The following is a 17519-nucleotide window of genomic DNA, read 5'->3' as shown; positions in this document are numbered from 1 at the left end:
ATAGGACTTAACGGGAATGGGGACACGGAAGCACCGGCACCGTTGCTAACGGTGCCGGTGCTCCGGTGAAATCCATGCCTGCAGGGGCCAGTGCCCCCGGCAGGTCGGTACTGCCAGGAGCAACGGCCCCTGCAGGCATAGTTGTAGTCTGGTGGTCCGGAATGTTTGCCAATACGTTGCTACCGGCACCCTTATTTCCGGACTGCCAGACTTGGAATGAGGGACATCATTTCCCAGTACTGATGGTCATATAGATTGATCAGTTTCAACATAAAAATGAGCACAAAGCAAGGGAAGTAAAGCCTAACCTCCAAAAAGACATGTCGTCAGTTAAAACAAAGAAATGAACTCTATGGAAGGAACGCAACAAAAGGAATCTTTCTTAACAAATGTTATCAGTGCTTGTGTGTGCTGATTGCATAGTTTAAAAGATGCCTGGAAACGCACAGCAAATCTTTCCTCTCCTTTGTCCCAAATAACCATTACTGAAAGAATGAATATGGAAAACAAACTCTCTCTCAGCCACATTGCAGCAGTTGACTGAAATCAGGAGAAAGAGGTCTCCCTAAGCAGGGGTAAACCATCTGGTATGAATCTAGGAGCAACCATGTAGGCCTTTCCCATTTGTAAGGGCCTCTCAAGCTTCAGATAGACTGGGAGGGTAGGAGGGATTCAAGAGACCAACTAGCATCCCCACCCAAGGCATGGTAGGCAGACTGTCTTCCAGAGGAAGAAACAGCTCTCCCTATTTTACAGGCTACCATGCCGTGTGACAACATGAATGTCTGCCATTTTAGGAGCTGGGACTATGTGCAAAACAACAAGATCAACGTAGCTACACTTTCACTGTCTTTTAACAGCACTTCCAATGCTGAACAGTAGGCATCATTATAAGAACAGTGCCCGGCTACTCTTATGGCAGCTGAAAATATTACATTACCATCATTTGCTTCTCTGGCAAGTTGGCATCGCCTGGGTCTTCTTTCTCTGTAGTTCTAGTAGCGTAGTTGAGTCATTGTCAATGACATTGCTTGTTTCTTGTTCCAGAGGGCTGTCTTCGGCACGTTTGGAATACCTTTGAACCAGGGTCGGATTGGCCCCTCCGCCTTTCTTGGGCCACTTTTTAAAAAAAAAAGACATTTAAAAAAAAAAAAAAAACACGCCTGCAACGTGCAACATGGATCTATACACATAGATATTAATGACACATATGGTGATCCATTGTTGTATGAAATGTATATCACATTGGTGAAATCACAACCATATTTTTCATAGTGTATTTAGGAACAATGTTATTTGATGCCACTTCCTGTTTTGTCAAGGGGTGAAAGGTCGTGTTTCATTGCTTCCCAGGATGACACTTTGGGGTGGGGTCCAATGAAATCACTTTTGATGATGTCATCAGAGGTCAAGGGTCGTGAGGCGAGGGGTGGGCCACTTTTTGGAGGCGAGGGTTGGGACACTTTTTTTTGGGTGTCCGGGCCTATTACTCGTCCCAGTCCGACCCTGCTCTGAACAAACAGATGCCACTGCAAGACCAACATTCGTCTCTCATTCCTGATGTGCATGTTAGTTTACCAGGACTCCCAATTTACTAGTAAGCATTCAGGTGTCCGTTTAAGAGCATTCATTTTCCTCCCTCTGCAGTTGCCATGTTATGGGAACAGCATCTTAAAATATCTGGCAATCTGACGTACTGTAATAGATGTGCTTGTTCCAGATGAGTATTTTCTTCTTATGGCCAGAGCATTGTTAGAGCAATACTTTTCTCTACTACTACAATGAGTAGTCCTCCTAGCCCCATTGTAAAATAGTTTGCAACCAATAAAAAATAAAGAAAATTCCATGGCGATAGCTATTTCTTTGACATAAAAAGTTTCCATCCATTTTCAAATGTTGTCTGCATGAGTTTTTCTCATATCCTTGTGTGGCTGCTGCACAGAAGCAATAGAACGTTTTAGTGATGTGAGTTTTTACTCAAATGCGCCAACTTGTACCATTTTGGTTCATTGCGGTGAGTGTTTGGAAATTATTAAAGGTGAAAGAATAAAGATAATCAAATCTTGAGTTTGTTGATGCTGATATGTTATTTTTTATTAACAATTCCACATGTTCCCATCACATGAATGATTCCAATATCCAAGTATTTATTTAACATTCGGTACTTGACAATTCAAAGAGCAAATATGCATATCCCAATCTCTCTCAACACGTGTTTCCCCATTGCTAATTACAATGGTTCTTCAGGAGAGCAAACTTTGGTCTGTTGATAGTTTTGTAGAAAAAAGAAAACCACTTTAAAACGAAAAAGAAATAGAAACCATTTTAGCAATTGCATTTTGCCAAAATAAAATCTCAAAGGTAAAATAATACATTGTTTCTTAACTCACCCCAATTAGTTCCTCCATACACACTTTTGGTAGTGCATTCACTTTAACCATGTTAATTTGGCTTTTCTATCATTTTTTATCCATCAATTGTATTTTTTGAAACGGATATTTTGTTTTCCAGCTCTCTGCTAATAATGTTTTCTGAATTCTGTAGGGATAGAGAAGGATTTCTTAATAATTGTTAAAGTATCACTAATTCTTTTTCTGAAAATGGCTTTGGAAATATTTTTTGTAAAGTTACCATCACAAAAACCCCATAGGGAATAGCTAATTTAACTGACCTGTTTCGCAGCAACTCTGTGTTCAAGTGCTGTTTTTATGCTACCGTGTGAGCTGCGATGACGTCATCACGTTGCGCGTCACGTTATAGCGCAATACGCGATGACATCATCGCGTAGATTACGTTCAGTGGCCATTTTTGATTTTAGGTTCATAGCAATCTATTTATGTAGAAGGGGTTGCTAATTTGTTTATAAAGACTATGAATCAATGGATCAATTTTGTATATTGTTTTATGGCGGTTTATTGCCAGCTAACTCAATTTTCTATCATTTATTCGTGTTGGCCAACATTATTATTAAATTATTTCTTTTTACTCCATTTATTGTATTTTTAGTACTAACTTTTATTTGCAAAATAAACAATTAAATTTAGCTGGGTGTCCTTTTGATAGATCAAATATCAAGATTAACAATATAAAAATCATAACCAATTATATATTCCTGTGTCACAGTTTAGACCATTAGAACATGTATCAAGAAAAACATTATAGAAAGCATAACCAATTATACATCTCTGTGTCACAGTTTAGACCATTAGAACATGTGTCCATAATACAAATCCATTTGCTTTCCTGGTTTCTCAAAATTTCTTCTTTGTTACCTCCTCTTGGAGCCTGCAATATCCTTGTGTCATAACTACTGGTGGTAAAATAGCTTTCAGAGTTAAGCTCTCGCTGCTAAGATCACTGTGTGATCTGCAGGTCGCTGGTACGAATCCCAGCAAGGCTGATTGAGCCTTTTCTCCTTCCCAAGTCGAAATAATGAGTACCAACTTTGGTAGGGTAATAATAGATTACTATTAAATTATGTTGTTACAAATGGATACCTGGTTTATGTAATGTTTGTTTCTATTTGTTATCTCTACTTCTACTTCTAGAAATGGCACATTTTACTTCCAGTGGAGACGGCCAGGTTGTGACTGCTGACCGAGAGAGCGGGAACGTGCTCTGGATGCAGAACTACGGGTCCCCAGTGGTTGGTGTGTTCCTGTGGCAGCAAGAGAGCCTGCGCAGAATTCCTCATCTGAATGTTGCCATGGAAACCTTGCGCTACCTGACCTTCAACTCTCAGGATATCCGCCTAATCAAGTGGGGCTACCAATCTGCAAAGGACATGTCATCCACAAAGACACACCTGCTGTAAGTAGGCTTGTGGGGTCTCATAGAAGGTAGGAGAGTCTACGGGAGGGAGGGGAATAGAGGTGCCCTGGATGATGGTCCAGTTGTCGGGTCAACAGAAGTATGTTGTCTTGTTGGGGGGAGAATTGTAGGGTTCACTGCAGGGAGATATCTGAGTTGGAAAGAAGGCAGGGGGCCCTATCCTTACTCTGTGACATTATGACAAGATAGAGAGCACTTCTGCAGATCTTTTGCACTGGAGTGTGCGAGGTGCCCCCTGGAGAGTTCCTTTTTTTTTTAAAAGGTCTTTTAAAAGAACAACCACTGTCAGCCTTCATGGGAGAGATGCATGGTAAAGTATACCATTTGTGTGGCCCTGTATGTGACCACAGAGCAGTTCCGGGACGAGAAGCATTATACCCTTCAGCAGGAGGAACAGAGGCCCTCTGTATAGAAACTAGTTAATTTACAGATGTGCAGTATTTAGAGGTACTTGAGATGCACTACACTTTCTGCTAACTGTTACTTCACGTACTGCCTCTTACCTAGAGAGCATTTTAGCTCTGCCTATTCCAACAACGTTTTTATCAAATTTCCTGAAATTAGCAAAATTGCCATTTTAATTTCACAGATAGAAATGATCAAAATGTTTTTACTCAAATCAGATTTCTGCATGACTATGGCCCTCATTACGAGGTTGCTGTTAAAAACCACCAGTAGACGGCGGCTTACTGGCAACCCCGTAACACTATTACTGCCGCCTGACATCCTGGTTCTACAGGGATATCACAAGCGGCAGTGGTACGTTTATTTCTCATTCCCATGGAGCCCAAGAGGACTCCATGGGAATGGGAAACCTGAAGCACCGTTGCTAACGGTGCCAGTGCTTCAGTGAAAAAAATACTCGTAGGGGCCTGAACTCCCAGCAGGTCAGGCCTGCCGGCAGTTCAGTGCCCCTACCGGCATACTTATAGTTTGTCGGTCCGGAAGTGGTGCCGGTAGGTTGCTACCGGCACCTTTATTTCCGGACCGCCAACATCGTTATGAGGCCCTATGTCTGTTATTCTGCACAGTAATGTAGTGGACTATTTTCCCACAAAATTAACCCCATTTTTAAAGTGTCTGTCTATCAGATGTAATTGTGTTTTTGGATTTCTTCACATACATTTATTTTCATGTTGTGGGTAAAAATAAGGCCCAAGTAAATCTATGTGACTGATTGCTGCACAAATCAATATAGTGGAAAGTGCAAAGTGGAAAATGCATTGCAACAATTTTGTGGAAAATATCTTGAAAACTCCTGAAAGGTAGAATTCTGCCAAAAGAATATCAATTCTATATAACATTACCTACATTTCCCTCAGGAAATACTTATACTGCATGAGGAATGATTGAAAGAAGGCCAGGTGCAACATCTGTCAGACCTTCAGCTGTATAGACAGTATTTTCAGGGTGACAAACCACAAGTTACATGAACGTTTCTCTTTTTGCAATGTAGGCCAAAACTCTACATAGGAAAGTACGCTGCCGGATTCTATGCATCGCGATCACTCATCCATGAGGGCATGGCAGTTGTGGTAAGAATTTCATCAATGTCATCTGCTTTTAGTTCCAAGACCAATGATGTCTGTTTTACCAGCCTCTTTATCTATCTGCCTTTCTGTAGGTTCCTCTTGTAGGGCTCTTCACTACCTCTCCCCGACACTCGATATTTAATAATTCTCATTGGGTTTCCTGGTCTGAAACCTTTAGTTCTCGCCATATATGTTATTTCTCTTCCTGCTGTGGTCTGAACTGGATCTAAATATTTCTTTATCTGATCTTATTTACATATGTGTACATGTTTATATAACACTTAAATGCCGAAGACTGCATAGAACTCCTAGCCTCCCTGATGTGTCCTTTCAGTGTCTGTCTTTTCTGTCGGAAATTGTGCATCCTCTCTTCAGGATTGTTAGGAAGAATTTTCGACCAACCTATGTTAAGAGTCAAATGGTAGGCAAAGCAGTGGCTCTGATTGTTCCGTTGGTTCACCTATTTGTAATGCACTGGAGCCATGACTAGACTCTCAGAGGGAACATGAGCGTTTTACTTGTCACTGTCAAATTGGAAATCCCACAAAGAGCTAAACATATGGCAAAGAAAGATTATAAAGTAAAACATATTTATTAAGACCTTGTTTTGCTGGCAAGCTATAGAGATGTAATAGATGGATGCATGTTTCAGCACAGATCGAAACAAGTACTTTTTAAATGACACAGTAACAGTCAGATCATACAAAACCTTGTGTCCCGAGTGTACTTAGAAATAAGGCATTTTACATTGCTACTCTTAAGAGGTTTACTTTTATTTATTTATTAATCATTTGTTAGGCTTTTATACAACATAATCGTGTTTCCAAGCGCAACAAGGCAAATGGGGTGGGGAACAAGTAGAGTAAATACAAAGTAAAGAAATGTAAATATGCAACCATGGTCCTACTAGGCTTTGTGGTTTTCGGACGTGAAAGTGCAGTGAAGAGAAGTGCAGGAGGTAGGGAACTGAGTGGGTGAGGAGGGATTTAGGGATGGGCAAGTGCTGGTGAGCCCAGGAGGGAAGTGCCGGGGTGCTGGGGAGGTTCCACATCTAAGTGCTGGGTGGAGGGATCCCAAGGAGTGGGATGCACAGCCGCCAGGCAGACCACCAACAAGGAGGGTACTGGTGTCGACTGGCAGAGGGCTTGGTAACCTGTGGGGTTCATGAAGGTGCCTGGCCGCCAGTCACAGTGGCAGCGGGGTGATTATTAGGGAAGGGAAAGTGAGAAAGAGGTAGAGAAAAGGGGTTTTGGGAAGTTTCCGGATTTTAAGGAGATGTGGCTCAAGTCTGAGAGGGGCAGTGAGGCTGTTCCAGAGTGAGGCACCAGCTGAAGAGAGACCTGACCCCCCACCCCCCACTGTCCATGCTTAGAGAAGCATTTAACAATCAGAGAGTTGGAGTTAGAGAAGTGGAGGGCTCTAGCAGGGAAGTATTTAAGGAGAGAGAGATGGAGATAGCATGGACCCACACCCCAGAAAGCCTTGTGGATGACGCAAAGGATCTTACATTTGATCCTTGTGGCCACCGTGAGCCAGTGGAGAGATCTTAGGGCTTGAGAGATACTCATGAGGCCAAGGATATGTCTTGCAGCTCTATTCTGAATTAGCTGAAGGGGGCATAGGGAGGAAAGTGGGAGATTGAGGAAGAGGCTGTTGCAGTATTCCCGGCTAGAGATGACCAGAGCTCTGGAAACTTTGAGCTTCTGGGGAAAGGTGAGGAAAGGGGGTGTACCTCTATGGAGGTGAAGCTGGAAATGGTCCTTCTTGCAATGTCCAGGATGTGAGGGGTGAAGGAGAGAGAGGAGCCAAAGGTGACCCTGAGGTGTTTGGCCTCAAGGGATGGTGTAGGTAGAGGGCCCAAGGAGGGCGGCCAGAGGGTAGGAGGGAAACGAGGCAGGAGTTCCAATAGGAAGGATCTCTCTCTTACTGGCATTAACACAGAGGTAATTGGCTGCACACCACGCCTGGATGGCATTTAGACAATTGGGAATGAGAGAGGAGGAAGAGGAAGTGATAGAGGCAAGTTTGAAGGAAATCTGTGTGTCATCAGCGTAACACTGGAAATGAGGGGAGAAGGAGGAGACAGGGGCGAGATAGATATTGAAAAGCCATGGCGATAGGATAGATCTCTGGGGCACGCCACAGGTAGAGAGTGAAGTGGAGGAGGAGAAAGGCCCCAGTTGCAGCTGCGAAGAGCTGTTAGTGAGAAAAGAGATCAGCCAGCCCAGTGCCTGGTGCATGATGCGAGGGTATCACGGAGCCGTTTTATGAGTATAGAGTGTTTGACCGTGTGAAAGGTAGAGGAGAGATCAACGAGAATAAGAACAGCAGGAGAAATAGAGTCAAGATTTGCAAGCATGTCTTCATGGGTGTTCAGGAGAGAAGTTTTTCTGCCTCTGGATACTCAGAATCGAGAATGGTGTAGGCAACCAATGAGTATGTTATGGAGGGTCAGTTGGGAGACAGCCAACTTCTCCAGGAGTTTACGCAGGCAGGGGGTGGTGGGGATGGGGAGATAGTTAGCTGGGCAAGAAGGGTCAGCATTTGGCTTTTTTAGGAGAGGGTGCACAAGGGAGTGCTTGAGGGAAAGAGGGAAGGTGTTAGGGGGAATTCTCATTCTATGGCTTATTTCCCTTACCTATAGAGTCCCCCAGCAGCTTTGCTGGATTTGAAGTGTTTGTTTCTTTTTACCTGCTAAGAGTGAGACTCTTTTTTCCCACTCTTAGGCATTTTTGCTATGTGTGTTCTAGGCTATTTTTGTGTTTAATGCCTATGGGATCTTTCTCAACCCCATAGGAACCATCTTTATTCACATGTGTTACACAGCACCCTCAGTGCAGTGACGCAGGGGTGTTGTAGCGACCCCCAAACATAGACTCCATACCCTGGGACTGACTACTGTTTCCCAGGGTATGTAAAGTCCCCATTGACTTTACTAGTCGAACCCTATGAACTAAACCAGTACAACCCATCTTACTATGGAGGTACTGGAAGGGGTTAATAGTTTTTCCCCTATGTTCATTTTCGAGAGGGTACCGTACAGTCCCTCTCTCAAAAGTTTCTGGCTGGTGGCAGTGGTCACTACCGTAAATAATCGACCGCAAATATTTCCCTATGGGATTTTCCCACTGTTCGAGGCTACCACTTTTACTGACAGCCTCTAACATACCGCCGGTGTATTTTAATATTAACTTTACTCTGGTAGGTTTTTATTGCCAGAACTTTAATATAACTTCTTTCTCGTGTCTTCCTCTATACTCCTAACCCATGTCGGGGATCCTTTGTTCGTCCTTTTGGCGGGCTTCTGCCGAGAAACCCTCCTTTCGGCGTCTGGGGTGGGTCCATTGTGTGGGGGGGGAGTAGGACCCCTGGACAGGGTTGCCTCAGCAACCCATGTCACACTCTATCCTGATAGGCTGGAGGGTCTCCCGCCAAGATGACCACTCCACTGTGTGAGTGACAGCTAGGCTGTATGAATGGGGATCTTTTTGCATATAAGCAGGGTCTTGAGGACTGGAAAAGCAAGACGTTGCCACTGGAACTAAGAAGCCGAAGAGGAGAGAAGCCAAAGACATCTGCAACAACTGAACCACCGGTGAAGCCCTGCTGCAGCATCTCATCACTTTTCTCCACACAGCGAGAGAAGATCTTCACCTGCAAGAGCCTTCTTCCCTTGAACTGTTGGGGCCAACCAGTTTGCCAATCGCCTTCCCAGACCTGCCTTGGTCGAATCTCCCGTACCCTGTATTCGGAGGCCGGATAGCCAGGCACCAGTCCACCCGGACCGCGATCTAAAGGAGCGTACCTTATATTCGTCAGGCAGCACCGCGGCTGTTTTCATCTCTGGGTAGTGCAGTAACTCGAACCTTCCTCCACGACCACAGCCTCTCTTCCTCTGCTGGATCACCCGAACTGCAGGAACTACCAGGAACAACCGCCACCGCAGGAGCCACTTCTCCATTTTAAGGTACATTGTTCCGCCAGGCCGCCCTTTCTTCGCGGTTTTAAATCCTTTACCTACCTGTTGGGTTGGCCGCCCCTCTCTCTTAATATTGTTTTTTCAACGTCTGCATCCGCCTTTTCCACTTCGTTAACCAAAGACTTGACTGCAGCTACAAGAACATTTTTGCTCCTGGGCCCTTGACCAGTACCAACTGACTTTGGCACAGGCCTACTGACTCTGGTCACATTTGTTAGATCTGCCTTCTTTAGATTTATTCTCAGCTAGGACTGTGTGGTGCACCTATTTTCTTTTAACTACCCATTCCTTCCCATTTTTTAACCTTGTGAAATGCCATTTTGCTCAGTTTTCATTTAAGTATTGCCTCTACTGATACACTGCCTTGCTTAAACTGGTTCACAAATTGATGGGAAGTGTTGCTACGGTGTGTAAGACTATTTCTTTATAACTTGTGCTTTCCCTCCCTTGTGAGGAATTGTTAGAGGATCCCTTGTGTGTATTTGTCACTGTTCCGTTTTGCTCAGTTTTCACTCTGGTTCACTTGGTCTACAATTTAACTTGGGAGTGTGTATATTTTTCCTTTGATTTAATTTAACTTGCTTGATGACTGTGATACATGTGTTTTATTAGAAGTGTATAAAATAAATATATATCATAGTCTAGTGGGCCTATTGTGTAAACCCTCTTGAGATAAGTCTGACTGCTCAGCCACAGCAGCTACCAACTAAATCTTTGTGGTACAGACTGATGCCAAAAGGGGATTTATTTCTCTCACCTGTAGTCCTAATCTTGTGTAGTGTTCACTAAGGGAACTGCACAGGATTCTGCCTAACAGAAGGAGCCATTGGTGAAAGAGTGGTTACAGAAGTTGGCAAAGGCAGCGGAGAGAGAGGAGATGTTACCCTTAATGGCTCTAAAAGAGCAGGGGAGCACCTGTTTGGATCAGACCTTCATCGAGGGGACAACTTTAGTGACCACGTCAGGAGTTATGGGCAGGAGGGAGGAGAGTGGGAGGGTCAAAAGGGCAGGGGGCAAGGGAGGCAAGACTGCAGGGGCAGAAATGGAGGTGATGGAGAGTGAGTCCAGGATGTCCTCAGTTGTAGAGGTGAAATGGGAGGCGAAGGCAGTGCAGAGAGCCTGGGGAGTAGGGAGAGAGGTAGAGACTGCAGGTGGGTTGGCGAGTCCCTTGCAGATTTTGAAGAATCAGCCATGTTGTTGGTGGCTCCAGAGATTCAGGCTTGGATGTGTGTCCTGTCCTTAGAGCAAATAGAAAACGTATTTTGCCCTTATGCAGGCGACAGGCCAGTTTGTCAGAGGATGAACATGAGGTCTACCACTTCCGTTCAACAGCTTTGCACTTATGTTTCAGAGATGCAAGGACAGAATCGTACCAGCCCTTGCATTTGGAGGCAGGTTTCAGGTGGATCCTCATAAAAAGGGCAAGGATGTTGAGGGTTTTGTAGATGGAGAGGTGCAGGTTAGCAAGGACAGAGTCAGAGGGAGAGTCGGGAGCAGAGGTGCGAGGGGGGGATAAAAGTGCAATCAAAAGCAGCAACTGACACTTGTTCATCGGTCGAATGATGGTCAGTGAAGGAGGCTGGCAGTGCAGGGACGGCTCGGACAAAGGACCGAGGGGCCCCAGGCGGGAAGATAGGAGAGAGTGGTCAGACCAGGAGAGGGGCATGGTGACCAGGGTAGAAATAGGGATGTTGCCAGAGGCTAAAAGATATCTTGGTTCCCATATGACCCTGTAACATTCATTGTTATATTTAGAAGGAATATCCAACACATATAAGAAATTATCTCCCAATTAGGACATTTTTGAAACTTGGGCGACTTTACAGCCCCTTTGTTTCTCCTTCTATCTTTGGACTCACCACAAAGCACTTATGTGTTCACACGGAGTAGGTGCAGTCCTGCAGTCTACTCTGGAGCAGTCTGTTTGCAGTGTCTACTGTGGGTGGAGCAAAGCAGAGCAAATTCAACAGTCAAAAACTCCATTCTCCAACGCAGCGGAGCGGAGTAGGTGCTGAGTAGGTGCAGTCCTGCAGTCATGCAGGCAGGAAGGCATGAAGGAATGATCCCTATACCTTATGTGTGTGAAGCTGAAGACGACATCAGGGGACTAAGCACTTCCCGACTACGCTTAGGCTCGGACGTTGTGATTGCCAAGCCAGTCTCTGGCAAAAGAGGTGAGCGATCACAATTGCCTCATAAAACTGTTATCACGCTACCTAATGAAAGCACGAACCATTCAAGACTAACATTGTCACCCATGCAAAGCGCGATACAGACAAATGTCCCAGTGTATCCCCCCCTCCGCCCAATCAGCATAATCCTGCGCTGCCCTCCCCCAGCATGGCTGGCGACCCAGAGCCCACCAGTCCGGTGGCTCTTAACTTGGCGACGGTTGTGGTGGTAACTGGGACTGGCGAATGGAGAGAAGAGGAGGGGCACGGAGTGGAGCCGGAAGCAGCGGAGGACGAGGGGGAGAGGAAGGGGGCTTCCCCCGCCTCGACTCCGCAACCCCAGGCAAATGCATCTCGGAAGCCGCTCGAGGTGCAGGGAAGGGATAGAATCCTCATCAAGGAGTTCACGCCATCGAGGGCCGTGGAGGCTAACGAGGGGGGGCTGCCCCCTAGAGCACCGCCTCCAAACATAAACTTGGAAGAAGGAAAGGAGCTCTTCCCGAGGGCCCCTCCTACAAATCCAAAGCAAATCCAGGAGTTTGCAGGACGAACAGTCTTGATTGAAGCCATGATCCACCTTCCCCAGATACCCTGTGAGGTCAGGGCCGACCAGGTGAACCCGACAGAGAGCGAGCAGGAGCTAGGATCCCCGGACTCCCTGGCGGTCGAAAGAAACAAATGCCTAAAAAGAAAAAGGCAACAGGTTGACACAGTAATTAGGAGAAAACCTAGGAAAAGACAGAATAATAGGAACTCTTTGAGTAAAAACAAAGCCGCACCAAAAAGAAATTTAAAAGAAAAATTACCAAATCGAGCGATATCCCGCGGGGGGCCCCAAAACAATAGCATGCTCAAAGAGCAAAATGGGGATCGAAATGAAAGAAATAACTTAAACTATTTCCAACCTTCCCACAAAACACACAGGCCATTGATAGAGGAACTTTCAGACGCAGAAATCCTCCAGGCTGTTAAGGATTGTTGGCCTTTTTCAAAACATCGTAGAACGAATGAGCCAGAGCCTCAAACAAACTTTACTCCTCGGGGAGACCCCCTAGACATTACAAGAGGAGAAGAAAACATGGGACCCGAGGAATTAATGGAAAGGCCTTTGACACCAAGCAAGAAAGTGGGATCAAAGTTGAGCTCTGCTCCAACCAGCCAAATCGACGATGTAACACTGTCAAGGGGCGATGCGACAGTCCAAACAAAAGCAGGCCCACAGACAACAGAGGAAGATCCTACCACACTCGTAGCCCCTAAAGACTCATCCCCCATAGCGTCCCGCACGGAAAAACGCAACTGCGAGGAAAACAGATCGACAGGAGCAACCACAGCACCCTTCCAAAGCCCAGGTCCTGAAATCTTGAATTCACCCCCAGTAAGTCAAAAAGATCCTGCGATCATGGCACAAAACGACAAGCCCCTTACTGAAGATCGAATTGGTGAGAAAAACATGAACACAGGAACAAATACAACACCTGTGGAAAAAGTCAGTGACGAACAAGGGGACATTGACCCCAGTAAACCTAAAAGACCCTGCAAGCTTGGAGAACCTTCAACAAAGACCTCAAAAAAGTAGTAAAGAAAATGTAAACTTACCTTTAATAGGTTCTTTAACCATAAATGAAAATGTACGACCACAGGATCCTCGAAGACATTCTTTTGGGGCAGTGGGGAGCCAGGGCATCTACCAACCGATGAGACAGCCCAGGATACAGGAACTCCAAGAGAAAACAAGAAGCAACGGCCAACAAAACCTGTCACCTCCAGACACACCAACGAAGAAAGGTGACATGCTTTTGATAATGTCAGCAATTACAATAGCTTTAAATCCATTCTTAAAGCTATATGAAACAATCAGTGACAGTTTAAAAGACCCAACTAACATTCAAACTACAATGAACAGAAAACTAATCTGCCTGGAGGCTCATATCCTGGCCTGAGAGCAACTGGAGGCTGCGCTGCTCTCAGGTAGGCTAGTATCACACTCCTCTGACAAATCCACACAAGGCGATTTGACACACCTGGAAACTAAAATATCTAGTAGCACTCAAACAGAAATAAAAATTGATCTGACTGAGGAGACTAACAACGTGTGGACAAAAAATCCAAGTATCTGGGGCCCGTGCAGTAGCAATATGAAGGAGTGTATTAAAGAAGAGTCGACAAACAACAACCTAAGTGCAATAAAGTCTAGAAAAGTAACATTAGGACAACGTGATCAAACTAGCGGTGAGAAAACAACAAAAGCAACTACGAAAGAACGTACAAGTACGATCGTGCTGGCGGGCAATGAAACTCCATTGGCCTCAATGTTTAAAAAAGTGCTCATCACGAAGGCTACTAGATCCTCTACATCCACAGCTTGTACTTCCAACAAAGGTGATCCTAAACCGACCATGGATCAGAAGAAAGAAACTGAACCACAAACTGAAAATCCCAAGGTCATTCTTAGACCTGCAGGCTCCCCAAGGTCGGTAGAAGATTTCCTGGCAGACAAGGAAATGATGAATTTAAGCCAACATATAATGGATGAAAATAGAGGGGAGGCTATTTCATCCCCCACACTTGCAAACTCCTTACAGAAAAAGGAGCCTAGAGAAAAAACTAAAGCTGACGGTTTCTTAACATTGGAAGATCGATGTAAGAAGACAGCTAAAAACGATGGATGGACTCAAGGCACATCGGAATACTGCAATCGCATGCAAGAGGCGAGACCACAAGAATCTATCCCGAGGGAAATCAGGAGGAAGTCCCGGGAATTACATCAAAAGGAGAACCCTCGAGATCGAAAAAGGTCTAACAGAGCTTTGCCAAGTATTTATCACACGCATAAAGTAACAGGTGAAAACAGGAGACATGAGAAGAAAAGGGGAAATGATCAGCCTCTAAGAAAAAAGGAGAACATCAAAATAAAGGAGACTGACCCTGAGAAAAAGAGATGGGTGATCAAATTGGAACAGATCTCAGGGAACGAAGATGACATGATTCTGAATAGAGGGTCAGTTCTAAGGCTCTTTGCCTTTATTCCGAAACTAAGATCTATTAAAACGGATGACCTATTGATTGTCGACCCCAGCAAGACACATCAAAAGGCCATATCTTACCTATGCCTCTCTTCCAAAAGGGTGCGCAACCTGTTAAAAGAAGAGACCAAATTGCTGTTACGAATGGGCTATGACATTGCTGACTCGTCAAGGTCAATAGCCTTGATGCCAAAAATTAGGCGCGACGAGGAGCTTAAATTAAGAACAAGAAACTCCAAGTCAGTTCAGCGAGGGACTCGACATGGAAAAAGGTCACCCACCAAATATGGAAACCAAGAGGAAGAGATCCCGGCCCAAAAAGACAGACACGAAACAGTACTTCGTGGTCCTATCCAGGATCGTCAGTTTGTACAATTTTCGTAAGAAGATGACAAGAGCGTGGACAACAATAAGCATGAGACGCAAGAAAACAGAAGTGCCAGAAGAGGGAGTGATAAAAGCAAAGTCATTACGATAACGAGAACCATAAAGAAAGTAGCAGCCAAAGACAACAATGGACATAATCTAGAGTCAGAATTGTCTCACAGCATTTGGTCCTGGCTACCTAAAGCCCTCCAAAGGGAATCTAAGAGATAGCAACCCAACGATCAAAATCTAAAGAGTGGCGTCAACGACAAAGAAGCAACACACAGGCAAATTTTCCGTATAGGCTCATGGAACACCAGAGGCCATACTCATTTGACAGCACAAGGACCTATAAAATTAGCAGACTACGACCTACTGTGCCTCCAAGAAACGTGGTTAACACAAGCACCAACATTGGACGGCTACGAAATAGCGTTCTCTCCAGCAAAAAAAGGACCGAGGGGACGACCATCTTCGGGGCTTCTGATAGCCTGCAGACAGGGAAGTGGCTGCACTTTGGAAAAAACCTTGATCAGTAACCCTTCTTTGCTATTGGTCAAGGCCATATGGCTAGAGGGTATCAAGAAAGGAGACAAAGGCAAGCCACCAGTAATTATAATTGCAAACACCTATTGGAACCCGGCGACCCTCACTGATTTAGAGTACCTGGAAATGCTGGAAAGTGCAATTGAGGAAGCCATAGGTGTCCATTTGGCACCCTACCTTTTGATTTGTGGTGACCTCAACGCCACGTATATACAAGATTCAAACAAGCTAGCACCCCATGATTCCATGAGCGCAACAGCTAAAAGAGGTACGGCTTGGCTCAAATTGATGAAATCTAGAGAAATGCACAATATAGACAGTGTTTTCCCAGATCCCTCTCGCTTGCCAACCTGGAAAAGAGAGTCTACAAGGGCCACAATAGATTACATTTTCATATCCACAACCTTGCTATCAGTTGTGACGGCATTTGAAGTAATCGAAACAGCAGCAAGTGACCACAATCTCCTCTGTGGCCCAGAAAAAGGACGGTAAAATCTACGGGGGAATTACCATTATGTATCAACAATCAGCGCATAAGACTGAAGCTATCAGCAGCAGCGATCTGTGACCTCAGGTCAAAGTATAACACCCAGTGAGAGCTTACCTCTGAAAAACAGATCGACTATTTTCCATTGCTACTCGTATACAGCCACAAAACTGGAAATAAGGATCCCAAAAGATCACGTGTTCATAGGTATGACCTAAAAGTGGCGACTAAAAAGAGAGAAATGCAAAAATTGAAACGACAAGCCAGTAAACTAGGTACACAACTCGTAATCAAGGCAGCGGACGAAGGTCAACGAGAATATAAAACCTGGGTTCATAACCATCGTTTGGCCTTATACCAACAAGACGCCGAGAACATCATAACTGCAATAACAGCTAACAATACCCGAGAGTTTTGGTCTCTCTTAAAAACGGCCTCTTCTCCATCTGAGCCAGCGTTTATTTCAAACATCGGAGAAGGGACATGGGTGAATTTCTTCCAAACGCTTTTTGAGAAGACGCAAACACGGCCAAGACCAGCTAAAGAGACCATTCCAACAGCGTGGAGACCTCTAAATGACAAAAAAGAAATAACAAGACAAATAATGAAATTGAAAAACTCTAGAGCTCCGGGTCCAGACGGCGTAACCAACATAGATCTTAAAGCCTTTCCAGCGGAGTGGGCAAGTCTCTTGAGTGATATTTTTAAGAGATGTGCAACATTACATTCTATCCCACCATCATGGAAATCCTCAATTGTGGTACCTGTCTACAAAAAAGGGAACAAAGCCGACCCGGCAAATTACAGGCCAATAGCCTTATTGGACTGTATTGGAAAAGTCTTTGGTTCCTTGCTCTTGGAGGAATTTAACTTATGGGCAAAATCAGCTCCGTGCAGCGATTACCTTCAAACGGGCTTTAAAAAAAACCTGGGGACTTCGGCAAACATTCTGTTACTGAGCGCCCTAAAGAGCAAAGTCTTAGAAGGGGGCCCAAGGCTGTTTGTCATTTTCATTGATCTTACACAGGCTTTTGATCGTGTTGACCGAATTCTTCTGTGGAAAAAACTGGAAGCCTGGGCATGCCCACAAGATATCCTGGACCCAATTAAGGCGCTATACACAGATACCACCATGAAAGTGAAGTTAACCCCACAAGGCCTCCTTTCTAAAGCTATTCCAACGGCCAGAGGAGTCAAGCAGGGGTGTCCCCTGGAGCCTGCGCTCTTCCTGGCCTTCTTGGGTGATTTTCAAGAAGTAAACTTGTCGACTCGATGCTTTCCGCCCAAAATACGAAGCGCCCATATAAATAGACTGCTATACGCTGATGATCTAATCTTAATGGATCACACTCCAATTGGATTGCAGCGGCAGCTGAACAGTCTGGAGGAATACATGAGGACAAACAATTTGGAGATAAACGAAAAAAAAAAAAATCATGATTATCTCAATTAGCTCCAAAAAATCGGAAAAGATATTACTGCACCTGACGAAAGAACCAATTGAAAAGGTGCCGAAATTTAGATATCTGGGAGTGATCTTGGACAGCTCGAAAAAAGAAAATGCAATGCAGATGCACTTAA

General features: G+C 44.8%; 1 protein-coding gene across 1 annotated transcript in view; it reads left to right on the top strand.

Annotated features, from left to right (window-relative positions):
* The window catches only part of ERN2 (endoplasmic reticulum to nucleus signaling 2), a 1116259-nt gene that overhangs the window by 459562 nt on the left and 639178 nt on the right, over positions 1 to 17519 (top strand). Inside the window, exons 8-9 of the mRNA XM_069647392.1 lie at positions 3549 to 3810; positions 5288 to 5366. Of these exons, the coding sequence (XP_069503493.1) occupies positions 3549 to 3810; positions 5288 to 5366 (341 nt within the window). The remainder of the gene's footprint in view (positions 1 to 3548; positions 3811 to 5287; positions 5367 to 17519) is intronic.

Source organism: Ambystoma mexicanum, chromosome 2q (genome assembly GCF_040938575.1).
Source record: "Ambystoma mexicanum isolate Mex_15411 chromosome 2q, UKY_AmexF1_1, whole genome shotgun sequence".
Lineage (NCBI taxonomy): Eukaryota > Metazoa > Chordata > Amphibia > Caudata > Ambystomatidae > Ambystoma > Ambystoma mexicanum.
This window is presented reverse-complemented; position numbering and strand designations above follow the sequence as displayed.